General features: G+C 44.5%; 1 protein-coding gene across 1 annotated transcript in view; it reads left to right on the top strand.

The window, feature by feature from the left end:
- stj (voltage-dependent calcium channel subunit straightjacket) overlaps positions 1–18,629 on the top strand; it is a 504,277-nt gene that overhangs the window by 224,191 nt on the left and 261,457 nt on the right. Inside the window, exon 3 of the mRNA XM_080284182.1 lies at positions 12,829–12,936. Coding sequence (XP_080140308.1) covers positions 12,829–12,936 — 108 coding nt within the window. The remainder of the gene's footprint in view (positions 1–12,828; positions 12,937–18,629) is intronic.

Genomic DNA, 18,629 nt, shown 5'->3' with positions numbered 1-18,629 from the left:
ATTAAGAAATGGAGGGAGGGAGGGAGGGGAGGGGAGGGGAAAGAAAGAGAGTAATAAGGGAGGGAGGGAGGTTTTATATTGGGAGGGAGCCAGGCATAAGAACAATGGAAGGGAGGGAGGGGGGAAGGAGAGGGTGGCAAGGAGGAGATAAGAAGTGCCAAGGAGATCTTAAGAAGGAAGGAAGAAAAGGACGATGGAGAGAAAGAAGAGAGAGAAAGGGGAGATGGAAGGGAGGCAGAAGGGTGGAATGGAGAGAGGGAGGGAGGAAGGGAAGGACGGAGGAAGGGAAGGTCAGTACAGTAGGAGGGAGGGGGGGTGATCAGTGCCAAGGATGTTGTAAGAGAGAAGGAAGAAAGAGGAGAGGAAGAAAGGAGATAGGGAGAAAAGACAGGTGAGGAAGGAGATGTAGGAGGTTGGGAGGGTGGAGAGAAAGAAGGGAGGGTAAGATGTGAGGAGAGGAAAAAGGCAGGAAGGGGTGGAGGAGGTGGTAAAGGAGGAAAGGAAGGATGAAATGGAGTGAGAGAAGAAAATGAGGAGAAAGGAAGAGAAGATGAAGGATAGGAAGGGAGTCAAGGGATAAGGAAAGAAGGAAATAGGGTGGAAGGAAGAAGGAGAAGAAGAAGGAAGAGGAGGGAAGGAGGAAAGAGTGGAAGAAAGGAGAGTCGAAGGAAGGAGAGGAGGGAGGGAAGTAAGAAGAGACGGGAGGAGATGAATGAATGAGTGAATGAATGAATGAATCAATGAAATACATTAGGTTCCTTTTAAGCAGGGTAAGGCCGTCTGTCGTCAGCAAGAATTAATATAAACAACGTCCTCAGGCTAAAGATAAAATTAAAGCAATACAATGATCTATTTAATTCCCTTCTTTCCACCACCAGACGATTTTCCTCAGTACAGAAACCCCCCCAAACTACTGGAGGGCTTGGAAACCATCATTAACCTTCAACCTCTTTGTTTCTTATACCTCCAAACGATTTTATTTATCTCTGGAAAATTTTCTCGTTACTCTTAAGAAAAATACATAAAACAGTGTATATCTGCGGAATGGTAATGGTGGTCAATATTTTGGGTGTGTTTAGATAGACAGATAGATAGACAGGTAGATAGATAGGCAGATGGACAGAGACTGAGACGGATATAGATAGATAGACAGACCGACAGAGAGAGAGAGAGAGAGAGAGAGAGAGAGAGAGAGAGAGAGAGAGAGTAATTTCACGATTCCCATCCCTTTTCCCTCTCCTCCCGCCTCTCCGCCCTCATGTGGTGGTACAGGTACAGTTGGGTGGATCCACTGTCCACATATGCAAGCGTCGATCAACTCCCCTGCTCCCCGAAAGGAGGACTGTGGACTGTGGGAAAAAGTCAGCTCAGCCTTCAGTCCACCGGGTTCACGATTAGATGAACCTGGAGCCACAACAACATTTATTTTTTTAAAAGAGTAGTTAGTGGAAAGGGAAGAGTTTTGGTAAAGATAATACAGTAGGTGAAACAGAAAATAGTGTTAGAGTTGTATGGTGTATGTTACTTATTGCTGTTAGTGTGTGTGTGTGTGTGTGTGTGTGTGTGTGTGTGTTTCATGTCCTGTTAGTTCATACCAGTGCCAATGACTATATATAATTCACCAACTTGACCCATATTTTCGTCTCTTTGCTGCGTATTTCACATAACTTAGTGGCAAAAAAATAAAAATTGTGGCTCTATATCCTTCCGGTGGCACTTCCTCGTGACTAGTATCATATTCTAGTGTTAATCTATTGCTATAACTCAGCATTCAAGGAGGAGGGAATGCAATTTTTGGCCAAGGTAGGGTGAAAAGAGTATAGTATCAGTAGCATTTGCAACCCTAGGCTCATCTGAACGTGACTCCAGTTTCTGCATCTCACCAGCCTCCTATCAGGGGATAGGGAAGGAGTTGAGGGACGTTTGTATAAGCAAGGGGAGGAGTAGCTCGGTTATATCAATGTCTCCACGTGAAGGCTTCCCCCTCCAATACCCTAAATCCCGGCTAACACACACACACACACACACACACACACACACACACACACACACACACACACTCTCTCTCTCTCTCTCTCTCTCTCTGTTTTACCTGCCACACAAATGCCAAAGCGTATAAGGATAAACTATACAGACAAATAAACACCGTCAACAGTAAACAGAGTAAATTTGAGTTATATTTTCTAACAATAAACACACACACACACACACACACACACACACACACACACACACAAACACACACGATCAAACTGAAAATAAAAACACATCCACATACACACAGCAATGTTTGCGTAGTTCAAAAAACACGAATATTGAAAGTTTACAGCCTCGATCCACATCACACACACACACACACACACACACACACACACACACACACACACACACACACACACACACACACACACACACACACACACACACACACACACACACACACACACACACACACACACACACACACACACACACACACACACACACACACACACACACACACACACACACACACACACACACACACACACACACACACACACACACACACACACACACACACACACACACACACACACACACACACACACACACACACACACACACACACACACACACACACACACACACACACACACACACACACACACACACACACACACACACACACACACACACACACACACACACACACACACACACACACACACACACACACACACACACACACACACACACACACACACACACACACACACACACACACACACACACACACACACACACACACACACACACACACACACACACACACACACACACACACACACACACACACACACACACACACACACACACACACACACACACACACACACACACACACACACACACACACACACACACACACACACACACACACACACACACACACACACACACACACACACACACACACACACACACACACACACACACACACACACACACACACACACACACACACACACACACACACACACACACACACACACACACACACACACACACACACACACACACACACACACACACACACACACACACACACACACACACACACACACACACACACACACACACACACACACACACACACACACACACACACACACACACACACACACACACACACACACACACACACACACACACACACACACACACACACACACACACACACACACACACACACACACACACACACACACACACACACACACACACACACACACACACACACACACACACACACACACACACACACACACACACACACACACACACACACACACACACACACACACACACACACACACACACACACACACACACACACACACACACACACACACACACACACACACACACACACACACACACACACACACACACACACACACACACACACACACACACACACACACACACACACACACACACACACACACACACACACACACACACACACACACACACACACACACACACACACACACACACACACACACACACGCACACACACAATTTTACTATTTTTCGAACAAACTAAATCATTAATCATTCAGCTTGTGTGATATGCCCTTAGTCTCCATTACGGTGACGTCTTTTGCGTTTTATTTCTAGCATCGGCATCTTCGCAAAAATTACTAACCAACAAGCCACATATCCCGGGATACTGCTCACAGAATTTGGATAAAACCTGTGAGCTTGATTTTGAGATATTTTGGACACACACACACACACACACACACACACGGACGCAGCAATTACGTCATCGCCTCGCCAGAAGGTCGATCTCTACGTCCACACACACACACACACACACACACACACACACACACACACACACACACACACACACACACACACACACACACACACACACACACACACACACACACACACACACACACACACACACACACACACACACACACACACACACACACACACACACACACACACACACACACACCACCACCACCACCACCACAAGAAAAATCAGGAAAATATACACTTAACGGGCTTACCTTCACAATACGCGAGTAGTTCATCTTCCCAACGTTCACTTTATCTCCCCAGCCTCCACTTCATTTATTCTCTCACTGTTCTCCATTTAAGTTTTTATATCTTCTCAGAGATTTTCTTTGCTTCTTACTTTCCCCCTCAAACAACAAACTACGATAACGCACTAAAACGCGCTCAAAATTGTCACATAGCACAAACATTACCAAAACCTCCTACACACGATCAATGTAATTTTGGAGTACGGCACTATAAAACACGTGTTGTATGATTGTGTCTATGTGAAAAACTGAGGCACCAACCCGTCTGCTTCTGATCCAATGTTAACAACAAAGGCGACATACGAAAGACAGGAAAGGATCCCTCATTTGGATAAATAAACATGAGGGGGTCTCGCATCCTTCAGCGCCATCTATGGAGACAGAGGCAAACTTCGAGCAAGCCCGCTGTATTATGATTTGCCTGTTGTTTTCGAATGAGCTGAAAAATTAATACAATTTCACATTGTGCATACTACTACCCTTGAATTAAGTTTTAACATCGTTCATATGCATTGCTATTTTTTTTTTTTCATAAATCGTTCGTTCGTTTCAAGATTCCATGCACCTATAGTGCAGGCTGGGCCATACATTAGCCCGTTCAGTGGGGTATGGTCTGGTTAAATAACAGTAAGGGGGGAGGACAGGACCTGGGGATTGCCCAGCACACACGTCCTGTCTCCTGCCTGGCTTTGTGGTGTGTGTGTGTGTATTGTGTTCGTTTCGTTTCGTTTCATTTAAAGATTCCCTGCACCTATAGTGCAAGGCAGCCCATACATTAGCCCGGTCAGTGGGGTATGGGCTGGTTAAAAAAACAGTAAGGGGGGAAGACAGGACCTGGGGACTGCCCAGCACACACGTCCTGTCTCCTGGCTGACTTTGTGGTGTGTGTGTTTTCATAAATGTCGAACATCATATTTATCCAGTTTTACTGATATACTGAATGCAGTCCACAGATACAGGATGTTGTACGGATTAATGTTGGCCTATCTTACATATATATGGCTTAGCAGTTTGAATTATCACCTGAAACCGTGCATTACTTTATATCAATAAGATAAATTAACAAGGAAGTCATATGTGTTAATGACACATCAGCGCATATTGGCAGGTATAATGCAGTAACAATAATTTAATGCACACAAAACGCATTAACCTCAACACATGTCGAAACATTAATTAGTACAGTTGCATTTGGAGTGGAAATAATTTCATGCATTAGTATGCAGCATGCGTTGTAAGCGACGATGCAGAAAATGTACATGAGAAATAAAGCAGAACACAGTGATAAATGGAGAATAATACAACAAAACGTGTCATATATAAAACAGGACAAACGTTCGAGATGGAGAATAATAGAGAACAGTGTCATATACAAAACAGAACAAAGTATCATATATGGGAACGAAAACAGAACAAAAAGCTTCAAATGCAACATAATACAGAGCAGAAAATGCCATAAACGGATTACAAAACACAGCAAATAGTATCGTACATTCATGCATTTATTGGTTTAATAACAGGTAATAGGTTTAGTATCGACAGCTTTTTTGATGTTTCTAAATGTATACAAGTGGTGAGCCTGATCACCATGCATTTATATGATGAAAATGTTTGGTCGAGTATTTATCATATCATGACATAAAAACATTATTTGACAAGCCACAGCTGATGTGTACACGATCCATCCCAATACAGTAGTTTTGTATTATCTGTTTACATATACCTGGTATATCACTATATTTGCTATTTAATATTTACAGACATCCCTACATGGACAACCGTCTCTAGGTTGTTTTTCTTGTGGCTTTTCCAGATGCAATATGAGTATCCCTTCGTATTCATTTTCCCTTAAGTTCAATTTATCTGCTGAGAAACGTAAACGAATAGACGAAAACATGATGATTGTCAACGCCATCTATTGATAAAGCGACAAACTAGAGTGCTGCATGCTTACGTGCGAGTTCGATGATTTTCCCTGCCTTCCGTATATAGTCTTTGGTTTATAGCTTGCTTCGTCACAGTCCTTCGAAACTGACGAACAGCGTGCTCGAACATCACAGACACCAACGGACTGCGAAGACAGGCCTCAAGGATGGCAATCTTATTGATGAAGTAGGATTTCTAGTGCCTCTTTTTTACGATTCATTTCCCGTACTGGAGCTTATATTTTTTTACACCAACTTGGCCCAGAATTGCTATTTCTTCATTATGGTTGCTGAGTTGTGAAAATATATCAGCAGTATGGAAAGAACTAGAGCTGTAGTATTTTCTTATTCTGCTACTGAGCCATGTGAATCAATCTACAAAGGGACAAAAATCTAGGCCAAGTTAGAATGAGAAAAAAGAGTATATTCTCAACTGCATACCCCATTTATATCTTTTATACAGCGATTTGGATTCCGTGACCATACAATCAAATATCAACTCCTTCAGTCCAGTGACGTATTTTCTGTTATACCCGTGGCACTTAAAGACGATTTTCTTCAGCATATGAAGGAACTTTATTACTAAATGGTTTATGAAGGTTATATCTGATTCCTCCAATTCGAAAAAAAAAAAAAAAATCTATGTTGAATCGTCTGGGTGGAACAAGAATAAACTACAGAATACATCATCGGAGTGAAGGGGTCAGCACACCTTATGCAGAAATATACTTTACTTTGTTCACCTTAACTTGCCCTAGATTTTCGTCCTTTTCTATATTATTTAACGTAGCTCAGTGGCACAAGATGGCAATGCTAAGGCTCTACGTCCATTCAATTGCACTTCTTCGTGACCAGCACCATGCTCTAACGTTAAACTTTTACTAGAAATCGGCAGTGAAGATGGAGAGATAGTAATTTTAGGTCAAGTTAAAGTGAACAGAATGTAGTAAGGAAGAAGCGCTCCCAAACCATAACCTAACGAGTACACACGCCCAAGACTCGTATTTTCGTCGACTTTGGAGGCTGTCTAGTTCCTCTTCCTAGTCACCTTATTTCTGCAAAAGGCGCATCAAGATTCGTGTCAGTACCTATTCCCCAAGCAGTGTTACCCCCATAAAGATACTAATAGCATAGAATAGCGTATTAAGCTTAGTAATGTAAAAATTAATCGGTAAATAGGTCATCAGAAAGCCTCCTAAACTTAAAGGACTTATCTCTTTCCGATGCTCTACCAACTCCCTCAAAATATCTCCTCTCACCTCAAGCCACTCCAAAAACGAACTAAGGCCCGTATTCTCATTTGTTAAGGAAGATCCCTAACACCTCATCCTAAGTGATTCATTTTGCTTATTACGTCTTGCTGTCCTCTTCTCTGTTACTTAATTCATTCTACTATCGCCATACTCTGCATAACGTACAAAACAATACAGCGTTAACCACTTATATCCAAAAATAAATCGGTGAGGAAGAGGTGTTAGGGAGATTCCTTAGCAGACTAGCATACGAACCAAAATTCCCCCCACGCTGCAACCATATTTTTTCTCATATCTGGAACTCATATCAAAAGAATCACAGGCAAGAGGGCACCTTAAAATCCAGCTTGTCCTTTATTCTCTCTGACAAGGAGAGTATGTTTTCACCTAAGTTTGTTTGATTGTTTGTTAGTGTGTTTGTCTGTTAGCAGGATCACTTAAGACTAAGAGAGAGATCTGGACCAAATTTGATGGGTTCATAGCTCATGTCCCAGGGAACAATCGATTAACTTCTGGAACCGACCCGGATCGTATTACAGATTCTGAATCCGGAAAACACTTATTGCGGAACCCTAATGAGTGATGAGAAAACCTAACATATTATATAGAGTGGTCTGGAAATGACGTTACCCTTGTCGGTGAGATGCCCTCCACTAAGTGTCCCTGTAGTTGTAAATGCTTTAAGCTAAATAGGATCCGTCTATATACTAGGATGGTTATTTTGGAGTCTTATGGTTCAGCACCCGTCTTTTTACACCTTTTGGGCGATAATTCTGAAGATCAAAATAAAAAAATTGAGGAACACGTCTCGAGATACCAGGCCCAGGTATAAGCACAGTAATTATTAAGCCACTCGGTCCAAAAATACAGGCGTGAGGTGGTGGGAAAGAGGGATGGCAAGACAAAAAAGAAGAAGATGGAGGAGGAGAAGAAGAAGAAGACGAAGAAGAAGAAGAAGAAGAAGAAGAAGAAGAAGAGAGAGAGAGAGAGAGAGAGAGAGAGAGAGAGAGAGAGAGAGAGAGAGAGAGCACACATTATCTCTCTGGAAAATGTAATGGCACAGACCTGTGATAGCAGCAATGGTGGCAGTCATCTGATAATGGTGGTGACAATGGTGGTGATGACTGGTGATGGCGGTGGTGATAGCGGAGGTGACGATAGTGGTAGTGAAGTAGGAAAGTGGTGATAGTGGTGGCGGTGAGGTTGGACGTAGTGGTGATGATCATGGTACTGGTGGTGGTAGTCGTAATGATAATGGTGGTGGTGATGGTGGTGGTGGTGATGGTGGTGGTGATGATGGTGGTGGTGATGGTGGTGGTGATGGTGGTGGTGGTGATGGTGGTGGTGGTGATAGTGGTAGTGGTGATAGTGGTGGTGATGGTGATAGTGGTGGTGATAGTGGTGGTGATGGTGATAGTGGTGGTGATGGTGAGGGTGATGACTGTAGGGTGATGATGGTGGTGATGATTTAGAGTGATGGTGATGATGTGATGATGATGCTAGTGATGACAATAGTGATGATGGTAGTGGTGGTAATGATGACAGCAATAATGATACTATTAGTTATGACAGTAGTGATGACGCAGTACAGTAGTGATGATAACGACGATGATAGTACTTGTGATGGTGGTGACAGCAGTGAAAAACAGTAGTGGTGTCAGTGGTGAGGTAGTGATGAGTAGTAATAGTAGTAGCAATAGTAGTGGTAATAAGAGTAGTGGTGGTGGCTGTGGTGGTGGTGAGAGAGGGTGAGAGAGACAACCACACATTGACTCTATTAATTGTTTGCTTCTGTGTGTGGCAGGTGCTGGGGGGGGTGGCAGGGGGGGTTAAGGCAATTGAATCTCTAGGTGAATAATACCTCTCTCTCTCTCTCTCTCTCTCTCTCTCTCTCTCTCTCTCTCTCTCTCTCTCTCTCATGTACATACAAACACAGACACGCACCCAAACACATACTGAATCTCAAAATAATTCCTCTCTCTACACACACACACACACACACACACACACACACACACACACACACACACACACACACACACACACACACACACACACACGCACGCACCCGGCGCGCGAAAACACATGGACCCAAACGCGCACAGAATCTCAAAATAATCTCTCTCTCTCTCTCTCTCTCTATCTATCTATCCATCTATCTATCTATCTCTCTCTCTCAGACAGAAAGTAAAGGAATGTAGTTGGTCTATCTATCTATATTCCTTTCTGTTATCTATCAATCAATTTATCTGTCCATCTGGTTAGCTATCTATCTGTCTATCTTTTCTATCTGTCTGTTTATCTGTCTATCTATCTATATATATCTATATCTGTCTATCTATCTATCTATCTATCTATCTAGAGAGAGAGAGAAAGAGAGAGAGAGAACAGAAACAGAAGCAAAACAAGCAAGCAAACAAACAAAGCCTCCTCCCGTTGTTTCATGCTCCACTGAATGTAAAGTAAGAGAGAAGGGGGAGGGGAAGGGGGGGAAGGAGAGGGTAGAGGAGGGGAGGGGGGAGAGAGAGGGGAGGGAAGAAGGGGAGGAGGAAGAGGGGGATAATAGTGAGGAAACAATGGCACTGTTTCTTTTTCTCTCCTGGGAGGGAAGGGAAGAAGGAGGGAAAGTAGGAAGGAGGAAAAAAGGTGGAGGGATTAAGAAGGGAGGAGATGGGGGGGGAAGATGGAAGGAGGAAAAGTTGGAAGGAGGGAAGAAGGAAAAAAGAAAAGGGGGAGAGATATGAACGGAAGAGGGAGCGACGGAGGAAGGAGAGAAAGAAAGAGGAGCAAAAGGAAGGAATTGGAAGTGGGGTAGGAGAGATGAAGGAGGGAAAGAAGGAGGAAAGGGGAAGGGAATTAGAAGAGAGGAGGGAGGGAGGGAGGGAGGGAAGGAAGGAGAAGGGAGGGAAGTGAAGTAGGAAGTAGAGAAAGAAGGAAAAAGGAATTGAAAAGAAAGCAAGAAAGCAGAAGAGAGAGAGATAATAGGATGGAGGAAGATGGGACGTGGAAAAGGGAAGGAGAAGGGAGGGAAGGGAAGAGAGGAAAGAAGCAAAACGGAAAGTAAGAAGGTTTGGGAAAGGATGAAGATCGAAGCGTGGAAGTAAGGAAGGAAGAAGGGCAAGGAGGTAGGATGTAAGGAAGGAATGGGGGAAATGAAGGAAGTAAGGAATGAAAAAAGGAGGGAATGGAGGAAGGTAGGAGGGAATGGAGGAAAGTAAGAATGATGGAAGGAAGGATGAGGAAAGACTGGAGAGGTAGGAGAGAGAGGAGAAAAGAAGAATGGGGAAAAATATGAAGGAAGAGGAAATTAAGGAGGGAAGAATACATGAAAAAATTAAGGGAAGAACAGAAGGAAGTAATTAAGAGGGAAGTTGTGAACGGAAAAGAAGGAAAGGGAATGGAGGGAGGAAGAAATAGGGGAAGAGGGCGAGGGGGAGAGAAAGGAGGGAAAGTAGGCGGGAGGGAGGGAAGAGATGAAGGAAGGAGGCAGGGGAAAAGGAAAACAGAGAAAAAGAAGAGAGGGAGGGAAGCATGAGCGATGGGAATGAGAAGGAATGGGAGGAATGCGAGACGGAGGAACAAAAATAGGGAAGTAGAAGATGGTAAAGAGGAGGAGGAGGAGGAGGAGGAGGAGGAGGAGGGGAGGAGGAGGGGAGGAGGAGGTGGAGGAGGAGGAGGAGAAGGAGGAAGAATGCGGGCCAGATAGAAGACAAAGAGAGAAAAAAACTCGCAAAGGTTCGATAAAAGTTGAGTAGCAACTTTAGAAGAAAGAGGAAGAGGAGGAGGACGAGGGTAGGAAGGGAGGAGAGAGGGACGGATGGGAGGAAGAAAGAGAAGGAGAAGGAAGAAGAAACGAGAATGAAGGAGGGAAGGAGGGAGGAGAGGAAGAAAGAGGAAGAGGAGGGGAAGAGGGTGGACACAGGGAGGGATGAGGAAAAGTAGAAAGAGGGAAGAGGAGAGGGAAGGACAGGGTAGAAAGAGGAAGATGAGGGGGGAAAGAGGAGAGGAGAGGGGGAGGAAAGGGGGGGAAAGAGGCAGAAAAAAAAAAGGAGTACAAAGGAAAGAAAACAGCAACAGACCTATTGATCCTTCCAAGTTTTTTTCTTTTGATAGATTATAAGTATCACATCTATCAGTGAAAGACAAGGATAGTAAACCCTCTCACAATGAAGACATATTGTTACTTAATTCTTGCTACTTCCAGGCTACTTTATTCACCTTTGGAAACTGAAGGGTTAATGAAGGCTTTATTTAACCCATCCAGTTTTAATAAATGTCTCTTAAGCTGAATAAAATCGTCCAGAGATAGTAAGAATATATTGTCAATAAAGCATCTGATTGAGAGGGTTAAATTCTTCTCTACAATCACTTTCTTTTAGTTTATTCTTGCTAATTCCAGAAGATTTTATTGAGCTCAGGAAACAGTGTTAGAACTAGAGAGGTTAGATATGGTGTTTATTAATCTTCCAGTAAAAGGAAATTTTCGAAAGCCGAATAAAATCGTCCGGAAAAGCAAGAGGAAAATATATATACAATATAAGGCTTCCTCAGGGTGAAGGGGTTAAGGCAGACGGGCAATTTAATCTCTCTCTCTCTCTCTCTCTCTCTCTCTCTCTCTCTCTCTCTCTCTCAGTGAAAACCAAATTCGAGTTAGCAATCATTCTCCTATAATTTTGGTTCCAAGATACAGATGGAATTACTTTGGTTGTCCCTTCATATCTTTACCTCATTATGGTTCACTTAATTGGACAGCACATTTTAACACTTATGTAGGATGGTCCGTATACTGTGCCCTCCTACCTTTTGTACTGCGGGGACGGCTCAGTCTGCTGGTGTGGGGAACGCAGACATTACGGTTGCTTCGTGAAACTATTGATCAGCTACTCAGTCAGGGTGCACACACACACACACACACACACACACACACACACACACACACACACACACACACACACACACACACACACACACACACACACACACACACACACACACACGGTAAAATGTAAGAAAAACACAAGAACTTGAATGCATGAGACATGAATCATCTTGTCTTATGAAGTGATTATATTGTGTCTTTATTTTCAGGCTATGAGAATTTTTTTCCAATAAATGTTAACATTTTATTTACTTCTTTTACAGTTCCATTTTTATGATAGAGTACTTTGCAGGTCTAAATGCTATGTAATCATTAATGCTGTTACAACTACCATTATCACAACATTCATTACCACTACAAGTATTTTGCAACCACCACCACAGCTACCACCATCACCGCCAGAATTATCACCACAACCACCATTACTACCACAACCTCCACCACAGCTACACTCATTATCACCAGAGCTACCACAACGAACTATCTGCAACAATAGGTCCACTCCACCACCACCACCACCACCACCACAACTTCTTCCGTCACACCATCATCACCACAAATACTATCTTCACACCTACCAGCACTATCACAACTTCTACTATCACCACACCTACCACCATAGCTACTACTTCCGTCTCACCTCCGTTTCTCTTTCCTTGCAGAATTTCGTGAACGAGGCTGAAATCCGTGAAAATAATGGTCTACAACTGGTGAAGGAGATGGCGTCTGACGTGACCAACATGATGAAGTTCAAGGTGGATGCTGTTAAGGTGAGTGTGGGTGAGGGTGTGGGTGTGTGGGAATCGTGGGTGTGGGTGTAGGTATGTGGGTGGAGGGAAGAGCAAGTTTGTAATTTGTAGGTGAGAATATTTATATATGAATGTGTGGGTGAGGGAGTTATGAATGTATGTGTAGGTGTGAGTGTGGGGTGTGAGGATGGGGGTGAGGGTGTGGCAGTATGGTCAGGTTTGTGAGTGAGAAGATGTATATGTTAGTGTGTGGCTGAAAAGGCTGTGGGTGTTGGTGAGGGAGTGTGGATGTGGGTGTGGGTTTGCGGGTGTGGGTGGAGGTAAGGGGTAGGTTCGTTGGTTAGAATATGTATTGTATGTAGGCGTGTGGGTGAGGGAGTTGTGGGTGTGGGTGCGGGTGTGGATGTGGGTATCGGTGTGGGTGTGTGGGTGTAGGTGGGGGTAAGTTTGTGGGTGAGAATATATATAATTATATGAATGTGTAGGGTTAAGGGAGTTGTGGGTGTGGATGTGGATGTGGGTGTGGATGTAGGTGTAGGTATCGGTGTGGGAGAGTGGGGGTGGTCGTGCATGTGGATATAGGAATCAATATGGGAGTGTGGGTGTTGGTGTGGGTGTGGATGTGGGTATCGATGTGAGAGATTGGATGTGGGTGAGGGACTGTGGGTGGAGGTTAGGGCAGGTTTGTGGGTGAAAAGTTGCATATGTGAGTGTGTGGGTGTGGGTTTGATTATTAGTCTAGGAATTGAGAGTGTGGATGCTGGCGTTGGTAAGGGGTATGGGGATGGGGGGGTGGTTGTTGGTCAGGAAGTTGTGGGTGTGGATGCTGGTGTTGGTAAGAGGTTTATGAGTGTGGGTGTGGGTGTGGATGTTGGTGTTGGTAAGAGGTTTATGAGTGTGGGTGTGGGTGTTGATGTTTGTCAGGAGGTGGTGGGTGTGGGTGTTGGTATGGGGTATGGGGGTGAGGGGGGGTGGTTGTTGGTCAGGAGTTCTGGGTGTGGGTGTGGGGATTGGACAGGGGATGTAGGAGTGTGAGTGTGGGGGATGTGGGAATGGGGAGGTGGGAAAGAGTAATAGGAGTGTGAGTTCGGGTAGGAGCAGTGAAGATGTGTAGGTATGGATAAGGGGAATATGGATGTGGATAATTAAGTAGGTATACAGATTGGGGATCTGTGTGTGGATGTGATGACGCTGATAGAAGAGCTGTGGGTGTGGTGAGGCGGTAGGATTGCGTGGGGGTGTGAATGTGGGTAGGTGGGTGTGGGAAAGGATGTCTGGGTGTGGGTAGGGTGAGTGTAAGGGAGAGGAGACGTTTGTAAGGGAAATAAGGGTGAAGGAAGGAGGTGGGTGAAGATGTGGCTGTCACTAGGGGAAGGTAAGAGTGTTGGAGATGTGTGTGTGGGGGGGGGGGTAGGAGCAGAAAACAGTGTCAGTGTATAATTGTGGAGTGAGATGTGTGACTATGTACTTATGGCACGTAGACAAGTAACCTAATCGTCACAATGTTCGGTGGTCAAAGCGTTAAATTCTATTCTCTGTTCAGTAAAGCAAATGAACACACACAAGGACAAGCGGTGTGAAAGCTGAGTAGCCCTTATGGAAACAATACCCTCATAATGATACTGTATTTGTTGTGAGCATAGAACAGTTTTGGCCCTTCTTGGACCCTCTTCAGGTACGAGTGACTTTATGGATAGAGAACAGAGGGTGGGAGGCGGGGTGGAGGGAGGCAGTGATAGATATGGAGTGATAGAATGATTTATATTCGATTTATTTGTTTATTTCCTTATTTATTTCATGTACGAAATAATCTTTAAAACAGACTCTCTGTCTGTCTGTCTGTCTGTCTCTGTCTCTGTCTGTCTGTCTGTCTGTCTGTCTCTGTCTCTCTCTCTCTCTCTCTCTCTCTCTCTCTCTCCAGACTTACCTCACACACACACACACACACACACACACACACACACACACACACACACACACACACACACACACACACACACACACACATACATTAACCTTTTCATCGCAGTCACATCACACAACACCTGAACACTAACCTTACTATCCTCTCTCTCTCTCTCTCTCTCTCTCTCTCTCTCCGTCGTACTAACAAACATTGCACAACACCGAAACATGCTCACTCAATTGCCAACACACACACACACACACACACACACACACACACACACACACTAACCGTTCCACAGCACTCACAATCAACCCACAGCACCCCAGCACACTCAGCCTTACTCTCACCACACACACACACACACACACACACACACACACACACACACACACACACACTATCACAATTATCACAGTCACATATCCACATCCATTTTATCACAGCACACAGGTACCCACAACACAATAGTTTTCTCTCTTCGGCTTTAACGTTACGTAATCCCTCACTCGCCACACACTCACTCTGTATTCACACATTTCCACTACAGCTGCGGTACACAATCTCTCATTCTCTCATGCGCACAGCTACACACCTACACACTTGGGAGCAGCAAAGGGGGGGGGAGGGTCAGCCCCCCCCCCGTACCTCCTTTCTAACAGAATTGACTGAACAGGAAGGAAGTAACTTGGCCATTTGTATCTATTCTTATTTGTCTAGATTGTCTCTTGAGTTGCATCCTTTACAGTTCAGCACTAGCTACGTTATTTAATGAATCTGATGCAGTTATAATACTCTCCAATGACAACCAAAATTCAGCCCCCCATCAAATCCTGGCTGCGTCCTTGCCAGGTACGACTCCATTACTACACACACACATTCTCATCCCACAACCACATTCTCTCACACTCCCTCACTCCATGACTACACTCTCACACTACACACTGTCACTACACACTCACCACACTTATTATTGTTGATGTGTGTATTGTTAACATTACTGGTGTTATTTTGATATTATTGCGACTGCTGTTATTGTTGCTACACTTAATGCTTTGACAACTGCCTAGTCCCGGGCCTCCATGCTCCTGATGAGGCAAAAAAGAATTGGATGTTAGATAGAGAGATAGAGATAGAAAGATAGACAGATAGCTAGGCAGATAGATAATGTTTTGTTGACAGAGATAATATTGCTGATGATCTTACTGTCACGGTTGATATTAATGTTACCGACTTCGTTGCTAATATTACTTTTGGTCATGAAGGTATAATTATCGTCGACGTTATTTATTGTTATTGTTATTTATTTTTATTGTTATCGTTCTTATCAGTAATGTCGATAATCTTATTCTTACTCTGCATGCTTTTTGCTGTTCTTTATATTGTTATTGTTATTGTTGCTCTACTAGGAAAAGGGTTTGGGAAGGGGTAGAGAGGGGAGGGGAGAGGAGAGAGGGGAGGAGGGGAAGGGGAGGGCTGAGGCAGTGACGTCACAAGGCCCTACCCAATTTCCTCCCAGACTCGCATTATGGAAACTGCTGCGCACCCACTTTTTTTTTTTTTTTTTTTTTTTTTTTTTACCGGCGGGGGTTGTGGTTTGGGGGGGTCAAGGGAGAGGGTAGTAGTGGGGGAGAGAGGAGGGATGGAGGAGTGTTGGGGGGCCGGGGAGAGAGAAGGAAGATGGGAGGGAAGGGAAGGGGGGAGGAAAAGGTTGGGAGGTAAAGAGCTGAAGGGAGGGAATAGGGGTAAAGAAAGGGGGGGAGAATGAGGGAGGAGACTAAGGAAAAGTTAAGGAGAGAGAGAGAGAGAGAGAGAGAGAGAGAGAGAGAGAGAGAGGAGGAAAAGGTGGAGAAATTAGGGAAGGAAGGTAGGAGAAAGAACATTACGAGGAAGAGAAAAGGATGACGAAGAAGGGAAGAGATGGAAAAGAGGAGGAGGGGAGAGAGGAAAAGGAGAATGGGAGTAGCGGGAGGAGGAGGAGGAGGAGGAGGAGGAGGAGGATGGAGAGAAGATAAAATGATAAAGTAGATGAGAGAGAGAGAGAGAGAGAGAGAGAGAGAGAGAGAGAGAGAGAGAGAGAGGTGGGGGGGGGAAGAGCGGCGTTTCATTTTCCGGGAAATTTTATCGCTGCTTTTGGGGCCAACAACCTCCTCCCTCCTCTCTCTTCTCTTCCCCTCTTCCTTCCTCTTCTCTTCCCCTCTTCCTCCCTCTTTTCTTCCCTCTTTCCTCTCTCTTTTCTTCCCTCCTTCCTCCCTCTTTCCTTCCCCTCTTCCTCCTTTTTTCCTTCCCCTCTTCCTCCCTCTCTTCTTCCCCACTTCCTTCCTCTTTTCCTCCCCTCTTCCTTCCTCTTTTCCTCCCCTCTTCCTCCCTCTTTTCTTCCCCTCTTCCTCCCTTTTTTCTTCCCCTCTTCCTCCCTCTTTTCTTTCCCTCTTCCTCCCTCTTTCCATCGCCTCTTCTTCCCCCTGTCCATCCCCTCTTCCTTCCTCTTTTCTTCCCCTCTTCCTCCTTCTTTTCTTACCCTCTTCCTCCCTCTTTTCTTACCCTCTTCCTCCCTCATCTCTTCTCTTTACCTCATTCTTCTTCTCTTCGTCTCCCCTCCACTTCCCTCCCTTTCCTCTTGTTTTCTACTTCTCCCTCATCTCCTCATCTCTTTACCTTCCCTCTTCCTCCCTCTTCTCCTCTCCTTTTCTCTTTCATCTTCTCTTCTTTTCTCCTCCTTTTCCTTTCCTTTCCTCATGTTATCCACTTCTTCCTCTCATCTTCTTTTCCCCTCTTCCTCCCTCTTCTCTTCTATCCCCTCCTTCCCTCTCCTTTTTCCCTCCTCCCTCCTCCCCCTCCATTCCTCTTCCCCTCACTCCTATGGTAAATCCTATATCAAATGACCTCAATAAAACCTACAGGTATGTTGTTGTTTGGTCTCCTTTGAGCTTTTTACTCCTCTCTCCTCTCTTCCCCTTTCCTCTTCCCCTCCTCTTCTCTCTCCTTCCGCCTTCCTCTTCTACCACCTCTTTATTACCCCTCCTTTCCCCTCCTCTTCTCCTCTTTCTTCCCTCGTCTTATTCTTCTTTTCCCCTCCTCCTTGTTCTTTACCCTTCTCTTTTCTTTTTTCTTCTTCTCTTTCTCTTTCTCTTCGTGTTCTTGTTCTACTTCTTATTCTTCCCCTTGTTCTTGTTCTTCTTGTTCTTGTTCTTGTTCTTCTTGTTCTTGTTTTTCTTCTTGTTCTTCTTTTCCTTGCTGTTCTCCTTGTTCTTCTTTTTCTTGCTCTTCACCTTGTTCTTGTTCTCGTTTTTCTTGTTCTTGTTCTTGTTCGTTGTTCATGTTCTTGTTCTTCTTTGTTCTTCTTCTTCTTCTTCTTCCTCTCTCTTATCTTGTCAGACAGGTTGGTAAGAGCTTTTTGTAATTAGCTCTTCCTCATGTTACCTGTATTTCCTATGTATTTCTCAACATTCCCCCCTTCTTCCTCCCTGTCTCCTCTTCTCCCTCTCTGCCTCTTCTCCCTCCTTCTCTTCTCCTTTTCTTCCTCTTCTCCCCCCCTCTTCTCTTCCTATATCTCTCAACTTTACCCTTCCCTTCTTCCTCCTCCTCCTTCTCTCTTTCCCTCCTCCTTCCCCTCCTCGGCCTTTCATCTCTTTCCCATCTCTTTACTTTCCCTTCTTCCCCTCTTCTGTTTTTCATTCTTTCCCTTCTCATTTCATCTTCCTTTTCTCTTCTCTCTCTCTCTCTCCTTCTTTTCCCCTGCCATTGTCTTTTCCCTTTCCCTTATTATTTCTTATTCCCTTTTTACCCGCCCTCCTCTCCTCCTCTTCCT

This window comes from Coenobita brevimanus, chromosome 100 (genome assembly GCF_032717465.1).
Source record: "Coenobita brevimanus isolate Jiangsu-jjx chromosome 100, ASM3271746v2, whole genome shotgun sequence".
Taxonomy (NCBI): domain Eukaryota; kingdom Metazoa; phylum Arthropoda; class Malacostraca; order Decapoda; family Coenobitidae; genus Coenobita; species Coenobita brevimanus.
The sequence above is the reverse complement of the archived record's forward strand: the minus strand, read 5'-3'. Positions and strand labels throughout refer to the sequence as shown.